General features: G+C 47.1%; 1 protein-coding gene across 1 annotated transcript in view; it reads left to right on the top strand.

The window, feature by feature from the left end:
- Window positions 1-11,241, top strand: part of LOC149370947 (sulfotransferase 4A1-like) — a 28,362-nt gene extending 17,121 nt beyond the window's left edge. The window contains exons 2-3 of the mRNA XM_089563900.1: window positions 4,551-4,657; window positions 10,313-11,241. Of these exons, the coding sequence (XP_089420026.1) occupies window positions 10,321-11,238 (918 nt within the window). The 5' untranslated portion in view covers window positions 4,551-4,657; window positions 10,313-10,320 and the 3' untranslated portion in view covers window positions 11,239-11,241. The remainder of the gene's footprint in view (window positions 1-4,550; window positions 4,658-10,312) is intronic.
- Window positions 11,242-27,929: the final 16,688 nt, after the last annotated feature.

Below are 27,929 nucleotides of genomic sequence, written 5' to 3'. Positions count from 1 at the left end.
ATCAAAAGTGAGGACAGTAAGGAATGTTGAGTGAAAAGTAAATAATACAGAGTCAAGTGAAAGCAAAATTAACCTCAGATTTCATAGTATAAGCATATTACAAAGAGTAGCGTGTGCGTGATATATTGGACATGGCTCCAGGCAAGCGAATTAATGTTTCGACATATGCCCGGACGTCCTGGCAGTGACAAAATAAATTCAATGTAATTTTCACATCGGTTTGATTTTAGATTCAGCACGACGATCTATTTATGGACTGTGGGTTACAAATTAGCGGGCCTATCAATCTCCACTGTGCGTACTGATGCGTTAATTCATTTATTCATCTTGACATTTAAAGCCATTTTGTTCACTTGTTTCTACCAAGTGCTTTTCTGGCTTCTGTTTGCTATCACCTCTGATATCATCAAGGTGAGCGGGAAGCATATTGCACGCAGACATACTTTTTCACCGGCCACAAATACAGGATAGCCAAATATCACCAATTGTATTTAGACGCGGATAAGCTCGACAGTGGTCTGCAGTGGTGGTATAGTGTTTTGGACATCCGCCTCGTATGCTAGAGGTATGAGGTTCGATCCCCAGTACCGCCTGGTGCCCACCGGTGACGCAATGAGTACGAGCTTTCCCCTTGCCTGGGATCTCTGATCCAACTTTGAGTAAAGCAAAACACCTTGTGCCATTTCGCTCTTTGGCCAAAGCAGCCCTGGTGCCATATAAATGTCAGCATCTTCATCAGCTCGAGAACACAAGGATAAAAGAACAATTCGCACGGATAATTTCAGACATCTTCATTTCACCGTGCAGTACAGCAGCTGGTTACAACCGCACACTCTGTTGCTTTGGTTTGTAGGGTAAAAGGCAAGGTGTTTCTTGACTTTGGTTCCATCACCCAGGTGTGTCAGCACCTGCAGGTATGGTTTCAATAGCGGCTTTATATCTCATTTAGACACGGGTTTGATCGCGGCCGCGGCCGTTGCATTTTAAAGGAGGCGAAGTGGTAGAGACCCGTGTGCTGTGCGATGTCAGAGAAGGAAACCCATGTGATCGAAATTATCCGGAGTCTTCGACTACGGCGTCCCGCATATTCTGAGTTGCTTTGGAATGTTAAACCACAGCCAAAAAATTTTAAAAGAAAGCAGCATTATGCTAAAATGATGGACTAAATTATATAAAATATATAAACTATATTTTATTTCCTTCTTCCCCAGTGAGTACAAAAAAACAGCGCTTGAATACAGGTTAGAAAAATGCAGTGTGTTTACTTAAAGGAAAAGAGAATTTTATGTACATTTTTTACCACGATGGAGTTAAGGGTCCGTGTCGCACAAAAATTGGCGTTATTGTCAGCGTCTTTGGCTGTGAGACAAAATTTCACTAGAAAATCCTAAAGAAGCAAATTAGGGGGCAGATAGGCCACCTAGGTCACGTGACCTTCTGACGTTACACAACCTGCCCACCTTGGCAGGTGGGAGTCGTTGATCGGTCGCATGAGGTTGCTCGCGAAGAGCAGCCTTAGCCTCACAAGTCGCATCGGTGGCCGAGTTTAATACAGCTAACATCGGGGCAGTGGCGCATCGCTTAAAGGACAACTGAAGAGGTTTCAGGATCCGGAGTCCTTAGAAGGACCGATAGTGTGAAAGCTGAAGGTCAAGCATGCGAAGTTATTTTGTGCTAGCATTCAAAACGATGACGAAATCGCAGAATAAATATGCGGCGTTCAGGCTTTACCGCAGCGCACAGTGGCGGGTAGGGAGCGAGATGATGACGTCATCAACAACGGCGGTGTGTTTCTAATGTTAAATTCCAACGGAAATTCTGGGTCAAGTTTTTCTCCTCTGTTCGGAGCGACCGTATTCCAACGGCAAAATGGGAGCGCGAGTTATCTGTTACAGTGGCAGATCGCGATCAGGTGTCGATCCCGGATCGCCCCGTGGAGCAGCTATATTTGCTCTGCCAAAATCGGCAGATTTGACTGGAACCCCGCTTCTGCTTCCTGTCACGGCCGGCTGCGGCTGCTTCCTTCCTATCGTCGCTACGCGGTTATCCTAGCAATGTACAAGGAACGTTTTTTGCCTCCTTTTTGGATTGTTATCCACGTTCAGCATCATCTCAGCCGAAACGCGCAGTGGTAACTCTCACAGATGCAATTATTTTTCGCTTTTTGTTCGCGTCCGCATAGATCAAAATCACTGCTTAAATAAAACAATGCTTTTTACACAAAAATCGTTATAATCTGTTCGAGCCTCCCGCGCCTTGTAAAGTCATCATCATCAGCCTGACTACGCCCACTGCAGGGCAAAGGCCTCTCCCATGTCTCTCCAATCAACCCTGTCCTTCGCTAAGTCAAGCATCTTTGTAAATGCAGCAGCGATCTGATAATTTGGCCCGTGTTATCGCCAAAGTTTTGTGGTTTGGGCATCATCTGACGAAGAAAAAGCATCGTTGCACCTTTTGTGAACGTGCGAGACAGTGGCGGCAAGGATAATAACTTTGCATTCATAGATCCCTGGGAGTCCTCATACCACTCCTGGCGCCGTGGTACAGGAGTTAAGTGATGCGCCACTGCCCTGCGATGGCAGGTGCTGCCACCGGCGGGGCTTGTAGGACCCAGATTGCTCTTTCCGTGCACAATCTCGCGACCAGTCATTAGTAGTAACTGCCACCTGCCATAGCGGGCAGGTTGTGCAACGTCATAAGCTCATGTGACCTTGGACACGCACCTGCCATTTAAGTTGCACCGGGGATTTTTCGTGGCCTTTGCGCTCACGACCGACGACGCAGACGACGACACCGCTTCTCTGTGACATGCGGCTCTAGATGCTGCCGCGCTTAAAAAAGAACACACAAAATTTTCTTAGAAAATAGGTGAATGGAGGGAATAGCCACTGGTGTGTTTAGAATGGGATGAACCTGTGCTTAAAGTGGCATCATCACCTGGTATAAACGCCAGTTTATTTCTTCAGGGGGCGGAGCATACTGTGAAAGATACGCAAGTTACAGCACATCCCCCCCCCCGTCGTAGAAACGTGCACGCTGAAACTGTATTTCCCTTTTCTCATTTGAACCGGAAACCAAATAATACTCCCCACGTACTGTGCGATGTCGTTGCGTGTCAAATAACCCGACGTGTCCAAAAATTATCTAAGGGGCCTCTACTACACCGTCCCTCATAGCCTGAGTCCCTTTAGGACGCTACACCTAAACCAAACCAAATGCCTCGGTGCTGTCTTGGCGATGACTTTTTCATTGTTAGGCCTGCGTTAAATAGTAGCCTTACGCGTTAAATGGCAAAGCTGCTCCATCTATTCCGGCGTTGGAATTGCTGAAGTCCCGTTGGAACTGCTGGGAAAGCCCGTGCAAAGAAAATTTGTACTAAATAAAACGTTCGAATGAAATTTGGATTAAAATTTCAGATTGGAAGTTGTTCGTTCAATGTCAGTTACAGCTTCAGTATCGACGTCAACTTCCCCGCTATTTCGGGGGTGATGTTCGGTTCAGATTGCTGAGAATGAGAGACAAAAGCACGTCATTCTTGATACGCCCCTCAAACGTGTGTTTGCGCGGATTCGACTGACATGTAAGGATGAACTGGAATTTTTTCGCCGTATTTGCTGAGTTTTTGGCAGACCTTTTTTTACTTTATTTTGTTTTGCTTTGTTTAGAGAAATTAATATTTCAATGGAAACTTCTTCAACCAGAGTGTTTTAGCGAGACTTAGTTAAATATTTATTTGAGAAATGTTCCGCTGTTTGATATGTTTTGATGAATTTATGTCTAATAATGGCGACCTCTGTCCGATAACACTTTTCAATTTAGGATTGCGTGGTCCCTTTTCGTACAAGACCTCTGTGCGTTGTTTTACACGGTAAATTCTGTTTGCTTTGTTGATTAGTTCTATTACTGCCTTGCTTGAAGCATTATGTGTTTGCTGTGTGCTCTTTTATTAATTCTGTATGTAATGTTATTTTAGTGCTGAATTTGTAGTTGCTGCATTCTGAATTTCCTACGTTCAAAGTTTATTTTGTTCTGGAAATTGCACTGTTTCCGAACAAAGTAAGGGTCTAGGGGCCTAGTCAGGTACACAGTACCTTTTGTCCCTGATCCTTTAGCTTTCTGTACACAGATAACTAAGAAAGAGAGAAATAAAAAAAAATTAAATGAAGGTGACATTTTGTGCTATTTTCTCCCACTTGTATGATTGGCCTTTCCGAAGAAACATCCGGCGGAAGTGTCAGCGTTCCTCCGGTGTGCTTCCCTGCTCGGTGCAGCCTGCGGTGGCAATTTGTGGCTTTTTCATCGTGCGCGCTGCGCGTATATCCGGTGTTGTGAGATTCACTAATATTTCGGTATTTTCGAGAATTCGATATTTTTTTTTCCAGCGCGAAGCCACTGACCGAGGTGATCTTTTTTCAAAGAATAATGCAAAAGAAAATAAATACCTTCATTATTCCTCTCTGCTAGGGTGGCTGAAGTTCAGGCGTAAAAGCAAAACTTCTCCCACTGATAGCCCATCCCACATGAAGCTCTTTTTTATCCTGTTTTCACAGCCTCTACTCGGCAAGTAGAAAAGACAGAAGCAAGCGGAAAGATTCCTGCTTTTTCCCCACGGCTTACCTTCCAGCGCATCGTCTAGCCCTGGGAAGCACCGCAATAGGTAAAGTTTTGCTTATATTCGTGCCTTCCGTCTGGTAATTGCTCAATGCCACAAAAAGCTGAGGATGATTCATTACTCCATCAAATACCTCAGGGCAAAAAGATGACAGTAAGTGAATTGATGAAGGGTGTTGCACTGTGCGGATAATTTGCGCTTCATGCCGGCCCGTCGACGTCCCTGCGTGCCCTGTGGCTGCCGTGTCGATCTGGCGGCTGAACCCTGACATGCATGGGAACCCTTCTGACACGAGCCCTTCCTTTTTACGCAAGCCATGGCTAGCCGCTAGCCTACAAAGGTGGCATCACGACTTAATACAGCAGCATATTTAAATGTCAGAAGCTTTGTTAAATTAGCTTTGATTTAGTTGAAGCATGATAAGCGAGACTTAACACAGGATGCAAGAAAATATGCAAATTTACAGACGGTGTGCACACGCCCGGTCTTAAGGCCTGCTCCCTTCCTTCAACTTGTGTGACCAACTGGACCCGACCTGAATTTGATTTAGATTTCGCCTATACCATGTCAGGGCAAAATGCTCATGTACCTCGTCTCTGGGTCTACGTCCGGAGCCTTAGGGGCTTCAGAGGTGTTAATTGTTGGGCTAGTTGGTACTTTGTGTTCGTCTGTGCTCGTTATGTTTGTGTTCATCCTTGCATGTTTACTGTGTTCGTCCTTTCCGCCCTTCCTTCTGTGTGTCTTCGTTGGCCTGGAGCCGTTGGGCTGTTATTCTAAGAACATGTCTTTAGGGGCTGCCGGGAAAGAGTTGTGTCATGTGGCTCGTGGTGCTATTTCTCTGCCGAGCGAAGAAGCAAGCAAATGGAACCAACTAGCCTCAACCATAAGAGTGCTAGCGCCTTAGCTTTGTTTGAATGACTACGGCTGTAATGTGAAAAAAAAGGGAGGGCAGTGCTTTTCTAGGCAATTGTTTTGAAACACCAGATATGTTATTTTTTCTTAACAAAAAATTATGAGAAATCCTGATTGAAGTTACTTAGTTATCGTGAGGACAGCGAATTCGTCGCGTACGTATGCCTTCTGGACATTTTAGATTTCTATGCTCTGGGCGGGCTATACCTGGAACTCAGCCGTGAAAGTAATCCGAAGGATTTCGGATGCATCAAAACTTTTGATTAGGCAAAGGAATGGATTACTTTTATCTCCAAAGCTATAACTGATACTACACTGAGAGACACTCGGAATTATGCGGTTCTTAATATTGGTGAAATTATAGAAATGCTAATTTGAACTATTTCCATGCATCACACTGGCAGGTGGAATGCTGAATGAAGGCTTAATATTAAATACAGGAAACTACATCGCGTGAAAAAAAAAAAAAATCTGCGAGCGTTCGATTAGCTACCGCAAGCACTAATTCACTGCTGTTAAACCTTTCAGGCATTATTTACACAACTGTGGGCTCAGGGAATTTTTCGGGGATTGTGCGAGCAGCTATTTCTTTGCTTTAGATGACTTTAGAGCCGTTCATATCACAAGTGGGCTATTTTTTTATGTTTGAAACGATACGCATAAACAACGCCTCTGATAACAGCGAGAATGTTAACATATCTTTCGACATACCGGTGCAGGCAGGCTTTGCTAGTCATGACTTCGTTCTTTTTCTGCCTTTAGTGGAACATATGTATCTTTGAGAAAAATTTGCCTTGTTTTCCGATCTCTCCGGTATTTATACGGCAAATTTGGTCAGATGAACAGATATCTTTTTTCCTCTGGTCTTTCGATCTTACAACTGCCGATTATTCTAACCCTCGGCAAAACGTTTCGTACACGCTTAAAAAAAAATAACCACTGATGTTTTTGGTTGGTTGGTATATGGGGTTTAACGTTCCAAAGCGACTAAGGCTATGAGAGACGCCGTAGTGGAGGGCTCCGGAAATTTCGACCACCTGGGGTTCTTTAACGTGCACCGACATCGCACAGTACACGGGCCTCTAGAATTTCTCCTCCAAAGAAATTCCAGCCGCCGCGGCCGGGATCGAACCCGCGTCTTTTGGGTCAGCAGCCGAGCACCATAGCCGCTGAGCCACCGCGGCGGCACTGATGTTTTTCATTGTAAACGTGAATAACTTGCTGCCTTCAAAGTGATCGGGTTGCTTGACAGAAAAAAAAAAAGACAAATGGCGAGTGGCGCTTTAGTTAATGCACTTGTTAGAAAACGACAACGTTTTCAATTTATAGACGCTTTCGATCCTTGACGCTTTTTTCGTACGAAAGGCCATGCACTTGAAATGCATTCGTTGCTCGTTTCCAGATAACTGTTTACCTGCTGCTGACTCTGCCATTTGCTTCTGCTCGAGATTGCACTTGAAATTTTGGTTTGTGCTTTGGTGTATGGGGTTTAACGTCCCAAATCGACTCAGGCTATGAGGGACGCCGTAGTGGAGGGCTCCGGAAATTTCGACCACCTGGGGTTCTTTAACGTGCACTGACATCGCACAGCACACGGGACTCTAGAATTTCGCCTCCATCGAAACTCGGCCGCCGCGGCCGGGATCGAACCCGCGTCGTTCGGGCCAGCAGCCGAGCACCATAACCACTGAGCCACCGCGGCGACTTGAAATTCATGCGTCGCATCTGCAAGGGCGCATCGAGGCTAGCGAAAAGGCTTGAACATTTCAGGGCAGCACAGAGCGCTACGGATAGGAAAACCATAAGGGTGCCGTCATGACACAGAAAGGGAGCATATTCGGTCAGGGAACAAACGGAAGTTAATGATACCGTTGTCGAAATCAAGAAGAAATGGTCATGAGTAAGGCTATAACTCGAAGGGAAGATAACCGATTTCTCTCAAGGTAACGGAGTCTAGCTCAAGAAAAGGCCAACGTAGCAGTGGCTGCAGAATGTCAGGAAGGCGGATGAGATTAGGAAATTTCTGATGATAAGGTGGCCGCAGCTGGCACAAGACGGAATTAATTACCGAGATATGAGTTGCCTTTCTCCTCGAGCGGTGGTTGTTTGCAGGGTATGCACGACGGAACACCATGCTGATTTAATTTTATTGGCATCCTGCGGGTGCTTGAATACTTCTGCTGACGGCTAAAATCGTATATTTTCAAGAGGAAGACTTATCTTGTCCTATCGAAGGATTCATCTTTTGCGGCGAGAAATGCTTCATTACGGTTGGCGTCCACTACAGCGCAGTTTGGATCAATGGCGTACAAAGTGATCCGTTTTATGCCTTCCTCGCAATAATTCGTTTGATTTTGTGCAGTTTTCAGGAATACGGGAGTGCTCCTGGTTTGCGTCGCTTAGCTTTGCGGTCTATTCCGATTTAATGGGAGACGTCCAATTTTACGGTGTGACTAATTCCGCAGATATCTGACTAGATTTTCGAGCATGTTATATGTTCTAGGCTACCTCCTACACATATCAGAGGAAGCGGCTTCTCTATGATTCGGTGGACATTTGTTCCAATACTATTCGAAATTTAGACAATGTATGCCTTTGGAAACGACGATAGTTGAGAGCCCTTTTTGAAAAAAAAAATTAAAACTCCAATGTGTTTTACTCTGGAGCTACAAATAGAACGGGGACTATAGGCAGTATTTAACACTATGTTGATCAAAACAAAGCACTATGAGGTTAATTACATTGTGTGTCGGGTATGCAATAGCTTTAGGTAAGCGAATGTTATCACAGGCCACAACGCACGTGACATGGCAGGTGCCATGTCACGTGACTTGTTTACGTCATAACTGTGTTGACCAATCAACGAATTTCATAATGCAGTTAAAACTCAATCTAACGAAGTGAAGAGCCGCCACGAAATATTTCGTTACATCGGGAAATTCATTGAATCAAGGAAGGCACTCTTTCCGCCCATCTAAATCTATAAACTCGCAATGTAGCGGCACCCAAAAGCTACCACGGCTTTGTATTTGGCGACAACCGCACCTGCGCGTATGAACTCTTCAAGAAAGCGGCCCAATGTGCTTGTGCGTGAATTCACCGTCTGGTAAAATGGGTTCGAAGCCAGTTTGGGAAGCACCGCCCACTGCCGAATCCTTGTTCCCGGCAGCGGTGCAGCTTGCAGCCCCATCAAAAAAAAAAAAAAAGACCCGTGACTTGGGCGACTAGGCGTTGCTGCTGGCACGCTGCCAACAAGCTGCGAGACATCCCGCAAACCATAAGTGAGGAATCACCTCTTTTTTGCTCATTTATTCCCGGAAAAACATCTTTAAATAGAATTTAGTCTAAAGCAACATTTCACAGTTAACGGGGTTCCAGAATGGGAACTTCGGTCCGTATATTTACTTTAACCGAAAAAAAAAACAGCCGTTTGTTTGTTGTCATGCAGCACGTGGCGGCATACCCAATGAACTGTACGGCTATAGCAGTGGCGAAGAAATAGCATTCAGTTCTAAAATTAAATTTGCTGTAGCGCATATCCTTGTTTGTATTTTGTTCCCGGTATTGTATCACCAGTGAAATTCCATGCACTGCAAGGATGCTGAAGGTGGAGTAGCTAATTTGGTTACAAAACCCGCGAGTCTGCGCTTCAAGGATATGTATTATTCTTTAAGGATCAGTTTATAGACTCACACTCCGCAGGCTCCGTCGGAACAGTCAATTTTGCCTTGGAAGAAAGCCTTTTATGGAAAGTCGTGGGGAGCTCATCAACCAGAAATGTTGAAAAACAACAGAGAACAAACTAATGAGAGCTGGCGTAATAAAATCACCAGGATGCACGCCACGGGATGAAAATTCCTCGCTGGCTTTGAATACAAGCCGTACCATGTATCTTAGGTCCTTAGGGTTATGGCCATGTGCTTCGAACAATGAGGACAAGTAACGATGAACGTGCTGGAAGTGCAAACTGTTCGGATCGAAACATCTACCCTTCGATGGCGTGACAGCGATCACCGTTACGCCACGACAGATCTACACAGCACACGCTTGATCGTAGCAATATTATCGCGTTCGTATGTGGGAAAAAATATCAGTGATTTTGCAGATATGTGTCATGCACATACTCGTTATAATTGATAGATGCCTCATTGCTCTGGTCGCCATGGTGGCTCAGTGGTTGTGGTGCTCTGCTCCTGACCCGAAAGACGTGGGGTTCGATCCCGACTGCGGCAGTCGAATTTCGATGCAGGCGAAATTATAGAGGCCCGTGTATTGTGCGATGTCAGTGCACGTTAAAGAACACCAAGTGGTCGAAATTTCTGGCGCCCTTCACTGCGGCGTTCCTTATAGCTTGAGTCGCTTTGGAACGTAAAACCCCAATAAATTTCCTCGTTGTTCGTTTTTGCATTTGCTCATCCCGTTTAAATAGTTCCTAAGGCGTGCTGATGGTTGATGAGACGACATAAATATCAGCTGCCCTCAAATAGCAATAAATAGAGTGCTACCAACTAGGACTATGCGATTTCTATCACGTGGCTTTTAACTGTGTCACTTGTTTTAACTAAGTCATTTGCGGGTGCTTAAATTGCTTTGGCTAATTTTCTTTAACCGCGTCATTTGCAGTTTATTCGAGATCTTTAGTGTGAGAGGTGCAGAATGCACGTTTCTAAAGTTTACTGCGTCCCATGCTTTCAGGAGTGCTTTGAATATTCAATAATGTTTATCCGGTGGGCCTATTTAATTTAACCCGATTTTCTTCCCGCCTTCTTATTCGCACCTGCGGCACAGAACTTGGCATGGCGGCCAAGAAGCCCTACTTCACAGTGATCGACGGCGTACAGAGGTGTCCCAACCTCGTGGAAGAAGTTTTCAGAAAGAACATCCAGTTCAGGGCTCAAGAAGGTGACGTGGTGCAGTGCTCGCACGTCGGATGTGGCACCAAATGGCTTCACTACATCATCGCGCTGATTCTCAGGCGAGGGGAGCCCTTAACCAGTGCGCAGGAGTTCGGCCGCTGCATACGCTCGATCGACCACCACAACAACCTCGGTCAATGGGTGCCGGAGGTGTTGCCTATGCGCCTCTTCATTACGCGAGTGCCTCTCAGCCGCGACATGATGAGCGTCGATGCGAAGTACGTTTGCATCGCCCGAAACCCCTGGGACTTGTGCGTATCCTACTTCCACAGGGCCCGAGACTTGAGTGCCTACCGCTTTCAGGGCGGCACCTTTCAGGAGTTCTTCGACGCTTTCCTCCAGGAGACCTTTGGACTGACAGGGTACATAAAGTCTGTGAGCGCTGCCTATGCCCTGAAAGACGAATCCAACGTGTTCTTCGTGACTTACGAGGAGCTGATTCGGAACACTGCAGCCGTGGTCGTGACGCTCGCAGCGTTCTTGGGAGAACGCTACGGCCGAGAGTTGCAACAGGATAAGTCACTTGTGGGCAAGATTGTAGAGAACTGTAGTGCTCAGAGCATGAGGGATCTGCTGGTGGGGACAGTGGTGCAGAAGCCAGGCGTGGAGGCCGGTGATAGCAAAACAGGATACCAAACCGTCAGAACCGCCACGGTGGGCGAGTGGAGAAAGTTTCTCACGGCGGAGCAGCTTAGGCGCATGGAGGCGAAGATACAAGCAACACCGGAAGCAGAATCCTTCATGCACCTCTGGGATGACATCAGGGCTGAGACGATCGCCGCTGCCCAGCAGGCGTGAAAGGCAAGCCGCTCTCTTGTGCCAGGTATGCGGTAAGAAAATAAAGAGCATCGGTGGCATAAATAACGAAAAATAAAAGAGCGTGTGCGTCGTTATCTTCTTTCTATGCTGTACATTCAGAAATATAAAGATATTTTACTTTCAGAAACGCTCAGAGTTTGTAGAAATCATCATGATAACTCGCTTAAAGCGTGTGCAAAACATATCGTGATATTCTGGAAGTGTACAAAGCAGGTATTATTGAGGCTGCAAACACATTTTTTTTTCAACCAAGAGCAAACAAGTGCATATGCTGCCGCAGGTGAGCATTTTGACCCCTTTTTACCTTGCATGGTTAGCTTCATTTTTTTGCTAGAGTTGAAAGTAATACAGCGCTCGTCTTTGTGTTCTTACCACGTCTGCATCTTTTTCGCGCTATCTACAGTCATCCATTTTTTGCAGCTGCGGCACATTGGTTGCTAATGTTTTAAAGACCTGTTGTGACAACTTCCGTTGGATTCATCGCGCTGTCACCCTAAGCCGTGCCAGGGTGCTTTTATTTCATATACAATGCTGCTAGTTTCATTACAAGACCATAGCAGGTGGGTATCAGTCGAAGGTTTGTTCAGAATAAAAAAGCGAATTCATCTCAGACTCATTAGAAATGAAGAAGTCAAGAATTCTACCTCTAGTAGGCAGGTTTAAAAATTAACATGACTGCGAGGACTTTGTGAGAACGCAAGCGTAAAATGAATGTGACAGAATAGTAGATGATATTAGAAATCAGGCTAGCAGGCAGAATATTTTAGAATAGCAACAATAAGAAGGTGTTAGTACAAATAAAAAGAGCACCGCAATATGCAGAGGACACACCCGTACTAAAAGAACTTGCGTAGAAATGGGCCGATAACTGGTTACACTATCGACTGGTAGGATGAAAGACAATGCCAGCGTAACAGACTTTCCATTGATTCAAGCCTTGAGCTGAAGGAAGATGGTAAATACGAGCTGGTGGAGTATGGATCGAGTTGTTTGCATTCGTGTATGACTAAAAAAAACATTAACACTTGAATGTGTTAGTACGTTTACATATCAGTACATGTTTATGCCATGTTTGGCCTGGCGGCGAAAAAGGAAAAGTTTGGCATATTTATGTTGTAGTGACCGTGTTTAAACAGCAGTAAAGTCTTAAGGCGGCCATTTAGACGATAAAGACAGAAAGTCAGATGCTGTTGCGAGGTTGGTAAAATCATCAGTGTGCTTGTGTTTGTTATGGACGAACAGTGCTGCTACGCCTTGATCTTTATCAGGGCATGTGGGTGATTGTCTGAACCAAGCAGTAAGTGGATATTCTAACACCGCCCTTATAAACAGAGTATAGCCAAAACTTTCAGCGCTTTTCAGGAAGCACAGTTCCCAAGGAGAAAGAATTCGGATTCAAATTGATGTATTGATTCCTCGTACAAGCGAGAGGAGGCAGGGTCTAAAGGTTGCGTGAAAGCCTGACAGAGGTCCCTGCCCCCCTACACAGATTCGGCACCGTGTATCTCACAATATTACACCTTGTAACAGTAACAGCTTGTAATTACACACGCTAGTAGGATAAAAAAACACATCAAATACAGACAGTGATATACGGCTACAATCACTTCAACCAAGAAAATTTGAACTGAAATATTCATACATTTGAACACAAAACATTCCCATCCGTTCGGCACAATTTGAACAAAATTTATGGAATACCTATGAGCAATTGCGATAAAATATTAAAGCAACGTACAGAAATGGCAACACACAATAGAGACAAAAATAATGAAAACAGCAGGGCATGCTGATTATTTACCGAGAGGAATACTTAAACCCACTTTCTGAATTGCCTGAAAGCGCACATAGGATGAAAGACGTAAGAAATAAAACACCCTCAGTAGCTATTCGGTTCAAAAACACAAGTTCTCCCGCATTAACATGCGCTTTATCTCCTTTTTGAATTTGTGTTTAGAGCAGCTGAATCTACTACTTCCTGATCTTAATTCATTATTTCGATTTTTTAGAAACAGTACTTTTGCTTTCCGTAATTTGTTCGTATGTTGGGCGTCCATATTTCTTTCGGCCTGAGGGAGTGACTTTGAGTGCAGCGTTTTTTAACCACCATCCTAATTTCTTGTAAGGAACGCAGCATTTTCAAATAATATACTGTTTCGGCTCTTAGCATGGTGTACTGGCTGAAAATAGGCGCTGTCCGCAACCTCACATCTGGGCCATAAAATCTGTAGGAGGTTCAATTTTCTGTAATAATTCTTGGTCGTAGTGCCCATACTAAAACACCATTAACATTCGTAATGGTTTGGTTTGGTTTGGTTTATGGGGTTTAACGTCCCAAAGCGACTAAGGCTATGAGAGACGCCGTAGTGGAGGGCTCCGGAAATTTCGACCACCTGGGGTTCTTTAACATGCACTGACATCGCACAGTACACGGGCCTCTAGAATTTCTCCTCCAAAGAAATTCTAGCCGCCGCGGCCGGGATCGAACCCGCGTCTTTTGGGTCAGCAGCCGAGCACCATAACCGCTGAGCCACCGCGGCGGCTGTTTGCCTCCAGTAAAAGGCCAGAGGTCAGAGTTATGTCTACGTATCTATTTTCAGAGGTACAATAAATAGCAAGCTGTTAATAAAGTAGACGATGCCGCATGTTTCTTCTTTCTGGTTTCTGTTGCGAAAGCAGATTTTTGAATGACTGCTTTAATTTCCAGAGTAGTGCGGCATGCATTCTGCGAGTATTTTAAAAAAAGGAAAGGTTGTCTTCGGGGATGTTTATTGCTTAGTACGGCAAGCAGTAGTCGGCGAAACGTTTTATGCGACATGCCATATTTTTTGGAATGTGACTGATGAATGCTAAGAATAGCAGTGATCCACGGACGGGATGTTTATTGCTTAGTACGGAAAGCAGTAGTCGGCGAAACGTTTCTTGCGACATCCCATATTTTTTGCAACGTGACTAATGAATGCTAACAATAGCAGTGATCCGCGGACGAGTTCCTGGGGAGCTCCCGATTTAACGGCTGCTGTTCTTGATGAAGCATATTCGAAGTGGTTCGGACGGCGCGAAAACAACAAAGACAAAGGAGACACGAACAGAACAGGACGGGCCTCCTTTGTGTCTCCTTTGTCTTTGTTGTTTTCGCGCCGTCCGAATCACTTTCAAGATATGAACCAACTAGCCCAAATCAAAGTACTTCTTGAGCATATTCGAAGGCTGGGAATTGTGGGCGGTTGGCTGAATAATGTGTGACCCATACCCGAGCTTCACCATCTCCATAAACATTGCGAAGGCTTATTATAAGCTTTTTGCGGTGTAGGCCTAACCTTGAAATGCTTTGGATAGGTTAAGTATTAAGTGTAATACTTCTAGCTCGCGTTGTCGGCACTCCACAAGTGAACTTGGCACCAGAATAGCTTGTGTATACTATCCTAAATTCTCCTATTTTTATCTTACATAATCTATCGAATCTATCCCATCCTACTTTATTCTGTAGCTGCCCGGTGGCTCAGTGGTTATGGTACGTGCTTTGCTGCTGACTCGAAAGACGGGGGTTCAATCCCAGTCGCGGCGTTCGAATTTCGATGGAGGAGAAATTCTAGAGGCTCGGGTACTGTGCGATGTCAGTGCACGTTAAAGAACCCCAGGTGGTCGAAATTTCCGGAGCCCTTCACTACGGCGTCCCTCATAGCCTGCGTCGCTTTGGGACGTTAAATCCCTATAAATCATACACCATCAACCGTTATTCTGTCTCATGGTATTATATTTCACCCTGTACTATCTAATCATGCCCGAAGCTAGCGCTGCGTGTCCGAACGCACTGTTCGCCTGTAGATAAAGGTAGCAACATCAACGCTACGAAGCAAACTGGAACTGCTCCCCCGTGCACTAATGCTGCAGCTGCGGGCATTGCGTCGATTACTGACTACTTCTCCCATCCTGGCAGCCAACAGTTGGTTCTCGCTTATTCTTCGATGTTTCTCAGCTCGGGTTACTTACACAATCACAAAACCTCTCTCATATATGCTAGTTAGTTCGTGACAAGTGACGAAGCATCGGCTGCAAATACTCGGCTGGAAATTGTCATTTGCTACCCGTATACTTCGGGAGCCTGCACTTCACTGGCAGGGACAGCTCGCCATCGTAACATGGGAGGAATGGGAGGCCCTCCTTGCGTCGCAGGACCCGGACACGCAACTTCGCTGTGTGAACCGGGGTGCCAGTGCCATGACCCTACGTGGCCTGGACACATACGCGTAACGTGAGGGCTGTGCGGTGGCCCTGAGACCTTGCACGGTCCACACTCGCTTGCATAATAACGTTTTCCATCTTTATAGAGATTCTGCCTCTACAGTGGTTATTGTGCTCTGCTGCTGACCTGAAAGACGCGGGTTCGATCCCGGCCGCGGCGATCGAATTTCTATGGAGGCGAAATTCTAGAGGTCCGTGTCTGTGCGATGTCAGTGCACGTTAACAAACCCCAGGGTATTGAAATATCAGGAGCCCGTCACTACGGCGTCCTTCATAGCCTGAGCCGGTTTGGGACGTTAATTCCCCCCCCCCCCCCCCCCCCCCACACACACATACTAAGAAACCAGACAATCTTTACAGCGAGCTTGGCATCGCTGACCACGGTAGTCGCGTCAATCATCCAAACTGCAGCAGCTATAACTGTTTCTTCTGCCACTATGGCATTACCGGTTTTGATGCTTGCAGCCATAATAAGGGTCTCTTTCCCTTCGTTACCGATTTCAGCGCCGCAGATTGAGATTTGGATTGGAAAACGTTTATTGTCAGCACTGTTTATTGTGGGCACTATACTAGCGGGCTTCGCGCCCATGGCTCTCGGCGACCTCAATGGCCAGGACTAGCGCCACGGGTTTGAGCTGGCCAGTATAGCCTCCCACCGCCCTAGAGAAGGGACTGGCAGTAGTTCCGCCGGTGGCGGCGCCTTTTTGCAGTTCCATAGGATGTGATCTCATCCGACTGTCTCGCCGCATTCTTTGCCGGTTCGATTGTATTGCGTTCGATACATGAATGCTAGTTTCGACGAGCTAAAGAAGGCCAACGTCTGGAGACGACGCCATGTTACCTCCTGAATATGTCAAGCTTTCCTTTGCAGTTTAAACTGATTAGTATAGCCGTGAAAAGATATGAATTAGTTTCACGTGAAATTCGGGACTATTATAAATCTCCGCAGACGGAGAAAGCTAAAGAACGTCATGTACCTGAGGTTGGCACCCTCCGTGTGTTGGGCCTGCACATCCAGAACGATGGCAAAAACACCACTACCCTCACGAAACTCAAGCAGGTTGTAGACGCGATATCGCACCTCATCCGCAGGGTTTCGGGACGTCGTAGAGGCATGAAGGAGCGCGACCTATGTCGCCTCATTCATGCCTTCGTCCTCAGCCGTGTGCTGTACACTACCCCATACTTACAACTATCCGAACATGACATAAACGCTTTGGATGCATTGATTCGCAAGGCATTCAAAGTAGCACTTCATCTTCCCCTCAACACACCCACAGAAAGATTACTAGGCCTGGGCCTCCACAACACGATCGGGGAACTGGTGGAGGCCCACCGACAGGTCCAATACATCAGGCTCACACAAACTTCCACAGGTCGGTATATTCTGGACTCCCTCGGCATCAGAATACCGGCCAACGACCCAACCCTCCTCGCCATCCCACAACCCCTTCACCAGGAGCTTCTCATTAGGCCGCTCCTGAGGAATATGCACCCGTCCCATCATGAGCAGCGCCGCAGAGCCCGTGCGAAGGCACTCCATCGAGCGCACGGCCCCGAGCCGGACGCCGTATGGGTGGACGCTGCCTGCACGGGTGATGAAGCGACAACAGCTGTGGTGGACTCCAGCTGCGGTGGACTCCTCTTTATCCGCCCTCCTCACACTACCTCTCCCTCCAGACACGTCCCCAGAGGCTGCAGAGGAAGCCGCCATTGCACTAGCTATCACTCGCACGGAAGCCCGGTATATATTAAGTGACTCCAAAACAGCGATTTTAAATTTGCTCGAGGCCGAGTTCATGTCCCTGCTTTTGGCATACTGGACTCGCCCGATGCACCCCCGCCCCGCCATATGGAGCTGATATGGGTGCCTGCGCACTCCGGGAATCCCGGAAACGAGGCTGCCAACCTTTTAGCCCGAGGTTCTTGAAACCGGACTCAGGTGGCCTCGGATCGGGGATTCATAAAGGAGCTGACCCAGGCATACAGAGCCTCACGCCAGCTCTACCCCCCGCCCCACCCCTCCCTAGACTACAGTCTGTCGTACTCTGGCGTAGACTACAGACACACACTCTCCCCTCACCCCTTAACCTAGCCCACTATCATCCATCCTTTCCCACTCCCGCATGTGCCCTATGCCCAGAACCCTTCGCTTCTTCCCTCCACATCCTTTCCCTCTGCCCGACGGACCCTCCCCCGCGGGACCTAGAGAACCTCAAGACCTGGGAGGACTGGGAGACCCTGCTGCGCTCGGAGGACCCGGCCGTGCAGACCATCGCCACCGGCCGTGCTGCCAGTGTTATGGACCTCAGGAACATAAACACTTGAGTGCAGTGGGGTCGTGCGGGGACCCTGGGGCGTGCCCCGAATTCCTTTGTAAATGAAGTTTTCTCTCTCTCTCTCATGTAGAAATAAAGTTTTCTCTCCCTTTCTCTCAAGTAAGCTTTTTGCCCTGGTATTTTGGGTCAATGCTTCTCAATAAAGGCGTCCAGGAGCGGCTCGCCTCCTATGCCTAGCCGGTTGAATCAATGCTAAACCGGCAACTATTTTTTGATTATAACACCACCTCCAGCCTGCACCAGCGGTGTGTCCATAGCTGTGACCAGTTGTGCCAAGAATGCAGCCGACACAACTCATGGTGCAGTTGTCGGCAGCTCCAGCCTAGAAGGCAGAAGGCTTCTTCATGCCTGACAATTGCTGCTCTACCTAGAGACCGTATAGCATGGCGCAGGTCCCTGCGCCTCTGCTGCTGTGAACCTAGGCTTAGTTTCTTTAATCGGCCTTGCGCCTGTCATGTAAGAGTTGCTCTGACTTGAACGGTAGGCATCGTAGCATCGGCCTACATGTCCAGGAACCCGGAAAAACATTTATCACTCGCTGCCTGTAAACCAAATCAACTTGATTCCGACCAAATAGATGTAACTTCTTGCCGTCCCCGCTGTCATCTCGAGCACCACGCGCCTCGTAGCTCGTGCTGCCTTCGTTGTCGCCGGATGCAGCGCGCTCACCCGCAATCACGTGACTATTCTGTGCACGCAGCTGTCGCCTCGCACCTCTTGAGAGAGAGAGAAAAAAAAATTGGCTGTGGCTTAGCTAAGGTTAAGCCTGGATATCTCGAAGCGAAAAGCTGCGGCAAGGCGGAGGAGGAGCCGCGCATGTAGTGAATACGGTGCTCTCTTAGAGGGTTGCTTTAGAGACGTACTGTGGCGTGCATTCCTTTCGGGTGTACACCAAGATATGAGAGACAGGCATTTCCTTTCCTTAAAACCAATTTTCATATCATTTCATTTTCCTTCAGCCCCTTACGGCGCGGTTCAAGGTATCCACCGAGATATGAGAGAGACAGGCGTCGTTTCCTTTCCTTAAAACCAATTTTCTTTTCATTTTCCTTTCCTTACGGCGCGGTTCCGGCGCGGTTCGGGTGAACACCGTGACGTCACGCAGTTCACGCATGCACACCTGTGGCTTTTTCTGACGCCGGGGCCTACGCTAGCCTCGGTGTTGACTAGCCTAGTATTCTAGCTGCTAGTATTCTACGACAGACTGCCACTGATCCAACACCCAAAAGAATCATTTGGGCTCCTGGCCACCTGGGCTTCCGAGGTAATGAGGCCGCTGACGCGGTTGCCCGAGCGCTTACTCACCGGGCTCCTCATCCGAGCTCTTCTGGCTCGGAGACTAACCAGCCGCTGCTGCGATTCAGGGAAATATTAACACATGATAGCGACAACTACCGCCTTTTTCCCGGTCCCAGCAAAGGGGCTGAGTAAGACGGAGGAGCGAACTTTAAGGCGCCAGCAGACAAGTACTCTACTCTGTCCTGCAATCATAAAACATTACGATCCGAACACGGATGGGCGATGCCCGTACTGTGGGGAGACCTGTGATATCTTCCACATGGTGTGGGCATGTACTCAAAATCCCCACCTCCCCCCTTCCCCTACCCCTTCCAGAGAGGCATGGGAGACTGCCCTCCTGGTGGTGAAGCTTTTCGCTTCACCACCAGTGAAGCTTTTCGCATCAAAAAACTTTATTATAACATGGATTCGGGGCACGCCCCTTAGTCCCCACACGACCCCAGTGCACTCAAGTGTTTATCTTCCTAAGGTCCATAACACTGGAAGCTCGGCCGGTTGCGATGGTCTGCACGGCCGGGTCCTCCGAGCGCAGCAGGATCTCCCAGTCCTCCCAGGTCTTGAGGTTCTCTAGGTCCCGCGGGGGAGGGTCCGCCGGGGAGAGGGAGAGGATGTGGAAGGAAGAGGCGAAGGGTTCTGGGCATATGTAAGGAACCAGCGTCACACTGTGGCTACAGAAGACGCACGGGGTGGCGGACGAAGAAGAAAAAGGGAAGTGAGACGTGGCGAAGAGAACGCGAGGGAGAGAGGAAAAAGAGCGCGGTCGGCGACGGACGTGGACAAGTTCTCTGGAATCTAGACGGTTACCTTGCTAATGTTTTATTATTTATTTATTTATTTAATTTTTCACACATCATTTCATTTTTTTTCTATCCCCCGTTACATTTATTATTATTATTTTCATTCATTTATTTGTTAATCAACTACCTCTGCTAGAGATCTTGCTGAGTCCAGCTCCTGCGTGCGTTATGCTTGTCCTGTTTCTTTTTGGTCTTTCTGCTTTCTCATAAAGATTCTCTTCCCCAGCATTCTGCTATTTCTATTTATTACTTAATTTATCTATTTATTTTTCTCCGGAAAACAAAACCAATCAAACAAGCAAAAAATCTCAAAAACTCTCTATGCACCCCTCTTCTTGGCCGATCCCCCTCTGTGGGTATGCGCCATCCCATGATGTGAACAACAACAACAGCTGGCTCCCCGAGTTCCCAGGCTTGGGCCTCAGCCGCAGACGTCCGGGCCAGCAGACTTGGACAGCCGTCGTCGAGAGCCTCAGCCACCAGACCCAGTCGCCACTCTCCCCTCCTGTCCGACAGCTTCTCGACACGGGCAACTTCTGGCATCTCCGCTGCATACCCGGGCTACCTGACCTTACCCACAGGCGTGACTATTTCCTGCGGCAGCGTTGAGGCCGCCGTAGACAACGCCGTCAATCAACCTTGCATCAACACTGGGACGCTGACCCCTGCCTAAAGACAGCGCCGACGCCCAGCCACTCCTCCTCGCTCGACGCACCAGGCTCATCACTGGTGCTCAAAAGAAACTGGTGTGCCTTTCCTTTTAACTCTCTTCCGTACCTTTCGCGAGTGCTTTGTTCTGTTTTCCCGTTTTTTTCCCTCTTGTTGCTTTTTCTCTTGTCTCTTTCTTTTCATTTCAATACTTAAATTAGAGTTTCATTTCCTCCAAATGCCGCCTCGTTTATTTCTTGTACTTTTAATGCATGCATCTTAACGCGTAAATTTAGCCTGCAGTCTTTTCCCTCAAAGCATAAGGCGCAGGCAGGAGCTGGGAAGGAAGGATGATAGTGGGCTAGGGCAAGGGGTGAGGGGATAGTGTGTCTGTAGACTGAGCCAGAGTGGTGCGTGTTTGTTATCTAGGGTGGGGTTGGGCGGGGGGAGAGCTGGCGTGAGGCTCTGTAGGCCTGCAGCAGCTCGCTGAATGCGTGCATGCGCCCCTTCGTGAATCCCCGATCCGAGGCCACCTGAGCCGGGTTTAAAGAACCTCGGGCTAAGAGGTTGGTGACCTCGTTTCCTGGATTCCCGGAGCGCGCAAGCACTCTCAGTTCCAATTGGCGGGGTGGGGGTGCATCGGGCCAGCCCAGTAAGCCTAAAGCAGGGACATGGACTCGGGCTCGAGCGCAATTTAGATTCGCAGTTTTAGAGTGAGTTAAAACGTCCCGGGCTACCGTGCGGCTGGTAGCAAGTGCTATGGTGGCTTCCTCTGTAGTCTATGGGCAGGTGTTTTGGGGGGAGGTAGTGTTAGGAGGGTGGACGAAGAGGAGTCCACCACAGCTTCTGTCGCTTCATCACCCGTGCAGGTAGCGTCCATTCATATGGCGTCCGGCTCGGAGCCGTACGCTCGATGGAGTGCCTTCGCATGGGCTCTGTGATGCTGTTCATAGTGGGACGGGTGCATATTCCTCGGCAGAGGCTTGGTGAGGGGCTCCCGGTGTAGAAGTCTAGGGATGGAGAGGAGGATTTGGGCGTTGGCCGATATTCTGATTCCGAGGGAGTCCAGACTACACCGGCCTGTGGGGGTTTGTGCGAGACTGATGTATTGAGCCTGTCGGCAGGCCTTCACGAGTTCCCCGGTCGTGTTGTGGAGGACCAGGCCTAGTAATCTCTCTGTGGGTGTGTTGAGGGGAAGATGAAGTGCTACCTTGAATGCCTTGAGGATCAAGGCATCCAAAGCGTTTATGTCGTGTTTGGAAAGTTGTAGTTACGGGGTAGCGTACAGCGCACGGCTGAGGAGTAATCCTGGCAGTCGACCTCACCAAAGCGTTTGACAAAGTTACCCAAAGCGCTATCCTGCAGGGTATCCAAGAGCTGCAGTTGTGGCTTAAGACCTACTACTCTATCCGGGCCTTCTTAAAGGGCCACACCGCCATCCTGCATATAATTATATACAGACCCCCTCCTTCACCCTTGGTAACATTGGTACCCGCCATCGGAACATGGGTGGAATTGGAGGCCCTCCTAGCGTCGCAGGACCCGGACGCGCAACTTTGCTGTGTGAAGCGGGGTGCCAGTGCCATGGCCCTACGTGGACTGGACTCATGCGCTTAATGTAAGGGCTGTACTGTGGCTCAGTGGCTATGGTGCTCGGCTGCTGTCGCGAAAGACGCGGGTTCGATCCCGGCCGCGGCGGTTGAATTTCTTTGGAGGAGAAATTCGAGGCCCGTGTACTGTGCGATGTCAGTGCACGTTAAAGAACCCCAGGTGGTCGAAATTTCCGGAGCCCTCCACTACGGCGTCTCTCATAGCCTTAGTCGCTTTGGGACGTTAAACCCCATAAACCAACCAACCAACCAGATCTTGCACGGTCTAAACTCGCTTGCATAATAAAGTTTTCCATCCATCCATCCTCCACACTTTACTCTTACTCAGGAAAGCGTGTTGAAAATTCTTCCCCTGTTTTCATTTTTTTTTCGACCAGAAATCAAATATCGTTCTAGCTTTATGTTTTACTAAAGAAGGAATAAAAACGATCTCTTCGTCGAGAGTAGGTGCAAGCACGAAACACACTACAGGAAAGGCGTACCGTAATCGAGGACAGCTTGTAGGTGCTGATAGCAGCAAACGAGTCTTGGGGGGAGTCCCTCACAGCCACTTTTCTTTCCTTCAGTTCTTCTTAACGGGTGACAGTGGCTTTCTTTGCCACTTTTTATGCATGACGACACGCATGACCAGCGCTCGCCTCGTACCTTAAATGAGATGATGGTTCCGGAACCCAACACCAAGGCACCTCTTTCTTTCTTTCTTTCTTTCTTTCTTTCTTTCTTTCTTTCTTTCTTTCTTTCTTTCTTTCTTTCTTTCTTTCTTTCTTTCTTTCTTTCTTTCTTTCTTTCTTTCTTTCTTTCTTTCTTTCTTTCTTTCTTTCTTTCTTTCTTTCTTTCTTTCTTTCTTTCTTTCTTTCTTTCTTTCTTTCTTTCTTTCTTTCTTTCTTTCTTTCTTTCTCTCTCTTTCTTTCCTTCTTTCTTTATTCCTTTCTTTCTTTCTTTCTTTCTTTCTTTCTTTCTTTCTTTCTTTCTTCCCTTCTTTCTTTCTTGCCTTTTTCTTTCTTCACTTCTTTATTTCTGTCTTTCCTTCTTTCTTTCTTTATTTCTTTCTTTCTTTCTTTCTTTCTTCCTTTCTTTCTTTCCTTCTTTCTTTCTTTTTTTCTTCCTTTCTCCAATCGTTTCCGTCTTTCTTTCTTTCCTTCTCTTTTTTTTTTCTTTCACTCCCTCATTTATTCGTTTCCTTAAGGCGCGGTTCGGGCGTCCATCGATATATGCGAGACACTTACTGCGTCATTTCCTGTCCTAAAGAAGATTCTATTGAGCACGTGCCGCACAGAACGCTGAATGCCGCCGTCACCGCCTGCGCCGAACACCCATTGTGTATTGGGAAACATTTACCATTTGCTTTGAGTAACAAGTGGATTAGTTGATCTTGCTAGGTGGCCGTCAGTGGAGACTGGCGGGGCCCTCTTGGGCTCTTGTCACGACCTGCACTTCTTTCTTCAGGTTGCAGTCGAGCAGGAAACAAATAAATCAGAGCCGGTTATTGGCCATGTTCGCGGATTGCGACACGGGACGTGTGGTCTATGTAGGAAAACAGGGGACCCTCCAAGTTTATCGGTACCTGTGCCTCAAAAGTATCAGGGCAACGTGGACCTCGCGTCTGCATACGTTAAGTCGCAAGTTCGGACTGTTAGAGCAGGCTGTGCACGAGTACAGTGAGGAAAGTGCCCGCGAGCAGTGCCTTTAATGGCAGTTGCCCGTGCTGTAGTGCGGTGTCTTCTGACACCTGTCACATGGTGTGGGCCTGCTCCTCCAACCCCGCTATTCCCCCCATCCCCAACCCAACCCGGGAGGACTGGAAGGCGACCCTGCTCGGCTGCCACGACTTACAGGCTCAATAAGCCTTAGTTGAGCGCGCCCGGGCGGCGGCAACCGCCACTGGGGTCCCATACTAGGGACCTCCACCTAGTGTTTGTAAGGATCGGTCCCTTACCGGCTCATCCAAACATACCTCCTGTCCCTTTTAATAAATGTTTTCACCACCACAACCCACTCTTCCGCTGTATCCACAAGACCGCCTACATGCACCCTCAAGACCGCCCGAGCACCAGAAAAGTTGTATGGCAATGGTAGTGGGAGTGCGCTGCTCTTTGAGGCGCGAGCTGGAGCCCTTCAGCGGTGGCTCAGGCGGCGCGGTGTCGAAAATCTGGTCGTCTGGTGAGGAGCAGGAGAGCGCTGAACATGTGGTCATTCATTGCTCCCAGTTCTCGCCGGAACACCCAGAGGGCAGCACTCTACCCGAGGCGCTGAGCTACAAGTAAAATTTACAGTGTAGGGTAGCCTACTGGGCATCGCCTGGTTAACCTCCCTGCCTTTCCATCCATTTCTCTCTCTCTCTCACTTGAACTGAGGATGAAGAAGAGACTATTGAAAGCGCAACCACAGTTGAAGGAACGAAATGCACAATATCAGACTTGTTGTCTGCAGCAAAAAGCTTCAGATTGAGCCAAGTAGGATCATCATCATCATCATCATCAGCCGGACTACGCCCACTGTAGGGCAAAGGCCTCTCCCATGTCTCTTCAATTACCATGTCCTTTGCCAGTTGCGGAACCGTATCCCCGCATACTTCTTAATCTCATCCGCCCACCTAACTTTCTGCCGGCCCCTGCTACGCTTGTCTTCTCTTGGAATCCACTCCGTTACCCTTAAGGACCAGAGATTGTCTTGCCTTCGCATTACATGCGCTGCCCAAGCCCATTTATTCTTCTTGGTTTTGAATAGAATGTCATTAGCCCGCCTTTGTTGCCTCATTCACTCTGCCCGCTTCCGATCTCATGACGTTACACCTATCATTTTTTTTCCATAGCTCGCTGTGTTGTCCTTAACTTAAGGGGACAGGGTAAGGAAAAAAATCTGAAAAAAAATGAATTTTTAGTTTTTTCTTAAATATGAAAGTACATTCTTTTCTGCATCATTTGATGTATCACACTTCATTGCGTGCAATTTATATCAACCTGAAGAAGCTATCTGAAAGCAAAGTGGTAAGCGACACACCCCCTTTATGAGCGGCGTCTTTTCTGCGCTTTTACTAAAAACTAAAGAAAACACGAAATGTTCCTAATTTTAGCTGAAAGAGAAAGCGCTCTGGCAACCATCCAAGCTCTATGGCAACCATTCAGAACCCAAACGAGTCCTCGAAAAACGTCGTATGGAAGCGTGCTTCAAAAAATGTCTTTGTGGGCATACAGGCAATGAAGATTGCTGTATTAGATACTGTTATGACCTTCAGTGATGCTGTCATCGCAATAACCAAAGTTCTTGAGTTATGCGGACTAAGTGCGGGCAGCAACACTGTCATATCTGCTAGTAAACAGGTGCGTGGTGGGAGTCAAAGTGATGTTTCTTGGGATTGATGGTGGTTGCTAACGACATACAGCCACTGCGTCCTCCCAAAAATCACCCCTTCACTGAAGTTACCCTGGATGCGCTCGGTGCTATGTTTGGAGAGCACTAGAGCCCACAGGTCAAACGCCTAGTCTTCGTTCACCTTGTCTCCATACGAAATTTCGCTACTGGTCTTTTTAACCAGATCCACAGGAGCGTGTGCCATCTAGTCACTTTTCTCCATCTCGAACTGTCTGTTATTTCCCTGTATTGCTTTGAATGAAGCGAAATGCGTTTATTTATGACAAAGTTTGGCATCCGTAGGAATATGTGGTCTTTGTGCAACTCGAAAAAGAATCAAAATTACTGCTAATAAAACAAGGCAAGACACAGAACTAGTAGTTCGACAGTCTACTGAGAATGTATTGTGGACGTTTCAGTGAGGACTTAATCCTTAATTGAAAATAACCAGTCACAAAAGACAAAGGACAAGAGAAGGAGTATTCACGCCACAACGACTGGACTACCAACTGAGATTTATTAGGAAATACACTTTTAGAAAGACAACTGAACACTTTTTCTCTTGTCCTTTGCAATTTGTGACTGGTTATTTTCAATTTACAATGTACCAACTGGCCCGCATTTCATCCCTTCTGCATACTTAATCGTTGCAGCGCAAAAAACGAGGACAAGACGAGAGCACAGACATGGAGCTGAAATTACAATTGATATTTATTAATGGCGCACCAACATGCCCAAGTTTCCATCTTGTCTCCGGAGAGGACAAGCGGCCCTATGAGTAAAATATACCTTTGACTATTCCTTCAGAGCAGCTGTCAAAGTAATTCGCAATTTTTAAACTGATGCAAGCTAAAGAGACAACTTTCAATCAGATTTTAAGAACATTATAAATATGTCAATTGTGTAAACACCTAATTGCAGTAAAAGTCTCTTTTGCTTTTTAAAACTGAATAAAGATGCCCAAAAATGCTCTCGGCTTAGGTAAGTATATATCACTAATAAGAGAAACATTTAACAGTAAATGTCTGTGCACCGTTATAACTGTTTCCTTAGTTTTTCGCGACTAGAAAAACGAAAATACTGAACAGCTAAAATGCATTTCTGGTTTTTCTGATCCAACCTTTCTTGAGCAGTGATACTGTGAAGATACAAAAATATCTATGGGACACATACGCTCCGCTTTTAGGCTAAGACGCTACCACGTTAATAGGTTCCGTCAGCGATTCCTCTTTCCCACGTCGACACGGACACTGTTTCTTTTTTTTTACGATCACAGTCATTACACGAAAGACCATATTATGGCTCTTTCTTCGTTGGCGTTGCATAACCCTCCTCGCAGCGCTGCCCATCCTCCTCCGCTCTAAGAGTTTGTTCGTCGTTTTTTCCCGTTTTTTTTTTGTTTACTTGATGTTTCTATTGCACTGATCTGAGCACCTTGTTTGAATTATTCGTAGCGGCGACTTGGGTTTTCTGAAAATGCTTGCACTCCTTACTTTGTACCAGAGGGAAATATGTGTGCAGTTGGCCTACTGATTGCCACAGTCCTAGAAGGAATGCATTCAGCTCTGAAAAAGTCTACAGAAAGAATAATGATGCTGCATCTAGTTTGTTTCATTCCTGCTGCATTTGCTCAAAGCATAAATTAATTTTTTGCCTTTTCCCTCGAATGCCAAATACAACACTTGCCCGGCAATTCCTGAACGTGGAAACGTTTTCGAGGTATCAGTGTGAGTTCAACGCGGGAGAACCCAAGTCACCGCTACAAATAATTCATACATGGTGCACAGATCAGTGCAATAGAAACATCCAGTAAACAACCGAAAACGGGAAAATACGACGAATACACTCTTAGAGCGAAGGAGGACGGGCGGCGCTGCGAGGAGGGTTATGCAACGCCAACGAGGAAAGAGCCCTTATTATTACATATAAAGCCCCGCTTAACCATGCCGTACCAACATGCCTGCTTAGCCTAGGGGTTGGCAGTGTGACTCACAACCCAAGGGTCAGTGGTTCCATTCCCAACTAATTACCCCGACTTGCTTATCAGCGCAGTTCATTTACTTCATATACTTCGATGCCCTAATGAAGTTTGAGTAATGTTGCATTATTATAATCATCAGGTTTTTAATGTTTTCGTCAGTTTTCAAATCCGCCAGTTACCGCTTGTACCAATCCGGATATTTCGCTCACGACTGTCACAACACCGCCGGCGGATTTTCTGCATAGCGGGACTCGCATGCCATCGCGTAAAATTAACAAGAGGTGAATGAGAGAGAGCATTCTTAAAAAAAAAAATGCCCATGAAACCGACTCGTGGCATCCGCTTTCGTTTCTGCAAATAAGAACACAAATATTTTGTCTGCCTTTCTTCTTCTTCCGCG

The sequence above is a fragment of the Amblyomma mixtum genome, chromosome 1, assembly GCF_055824585.1.
Source record: "Amblyomma mixtum isolate Tamu chromosome 1, ASM5582458v1, whole genome shotgun sequence".
NCBI classification, from domain to species: Eukaryota; Metazoa; Arthropoda; class Arachnida; order Ixodida; family Ixodidae; genus Amblyomma; species Amblyomma mixtum.
This window is presented reverse-complemented; position numbering and strand designations above follow the sequence as displayed.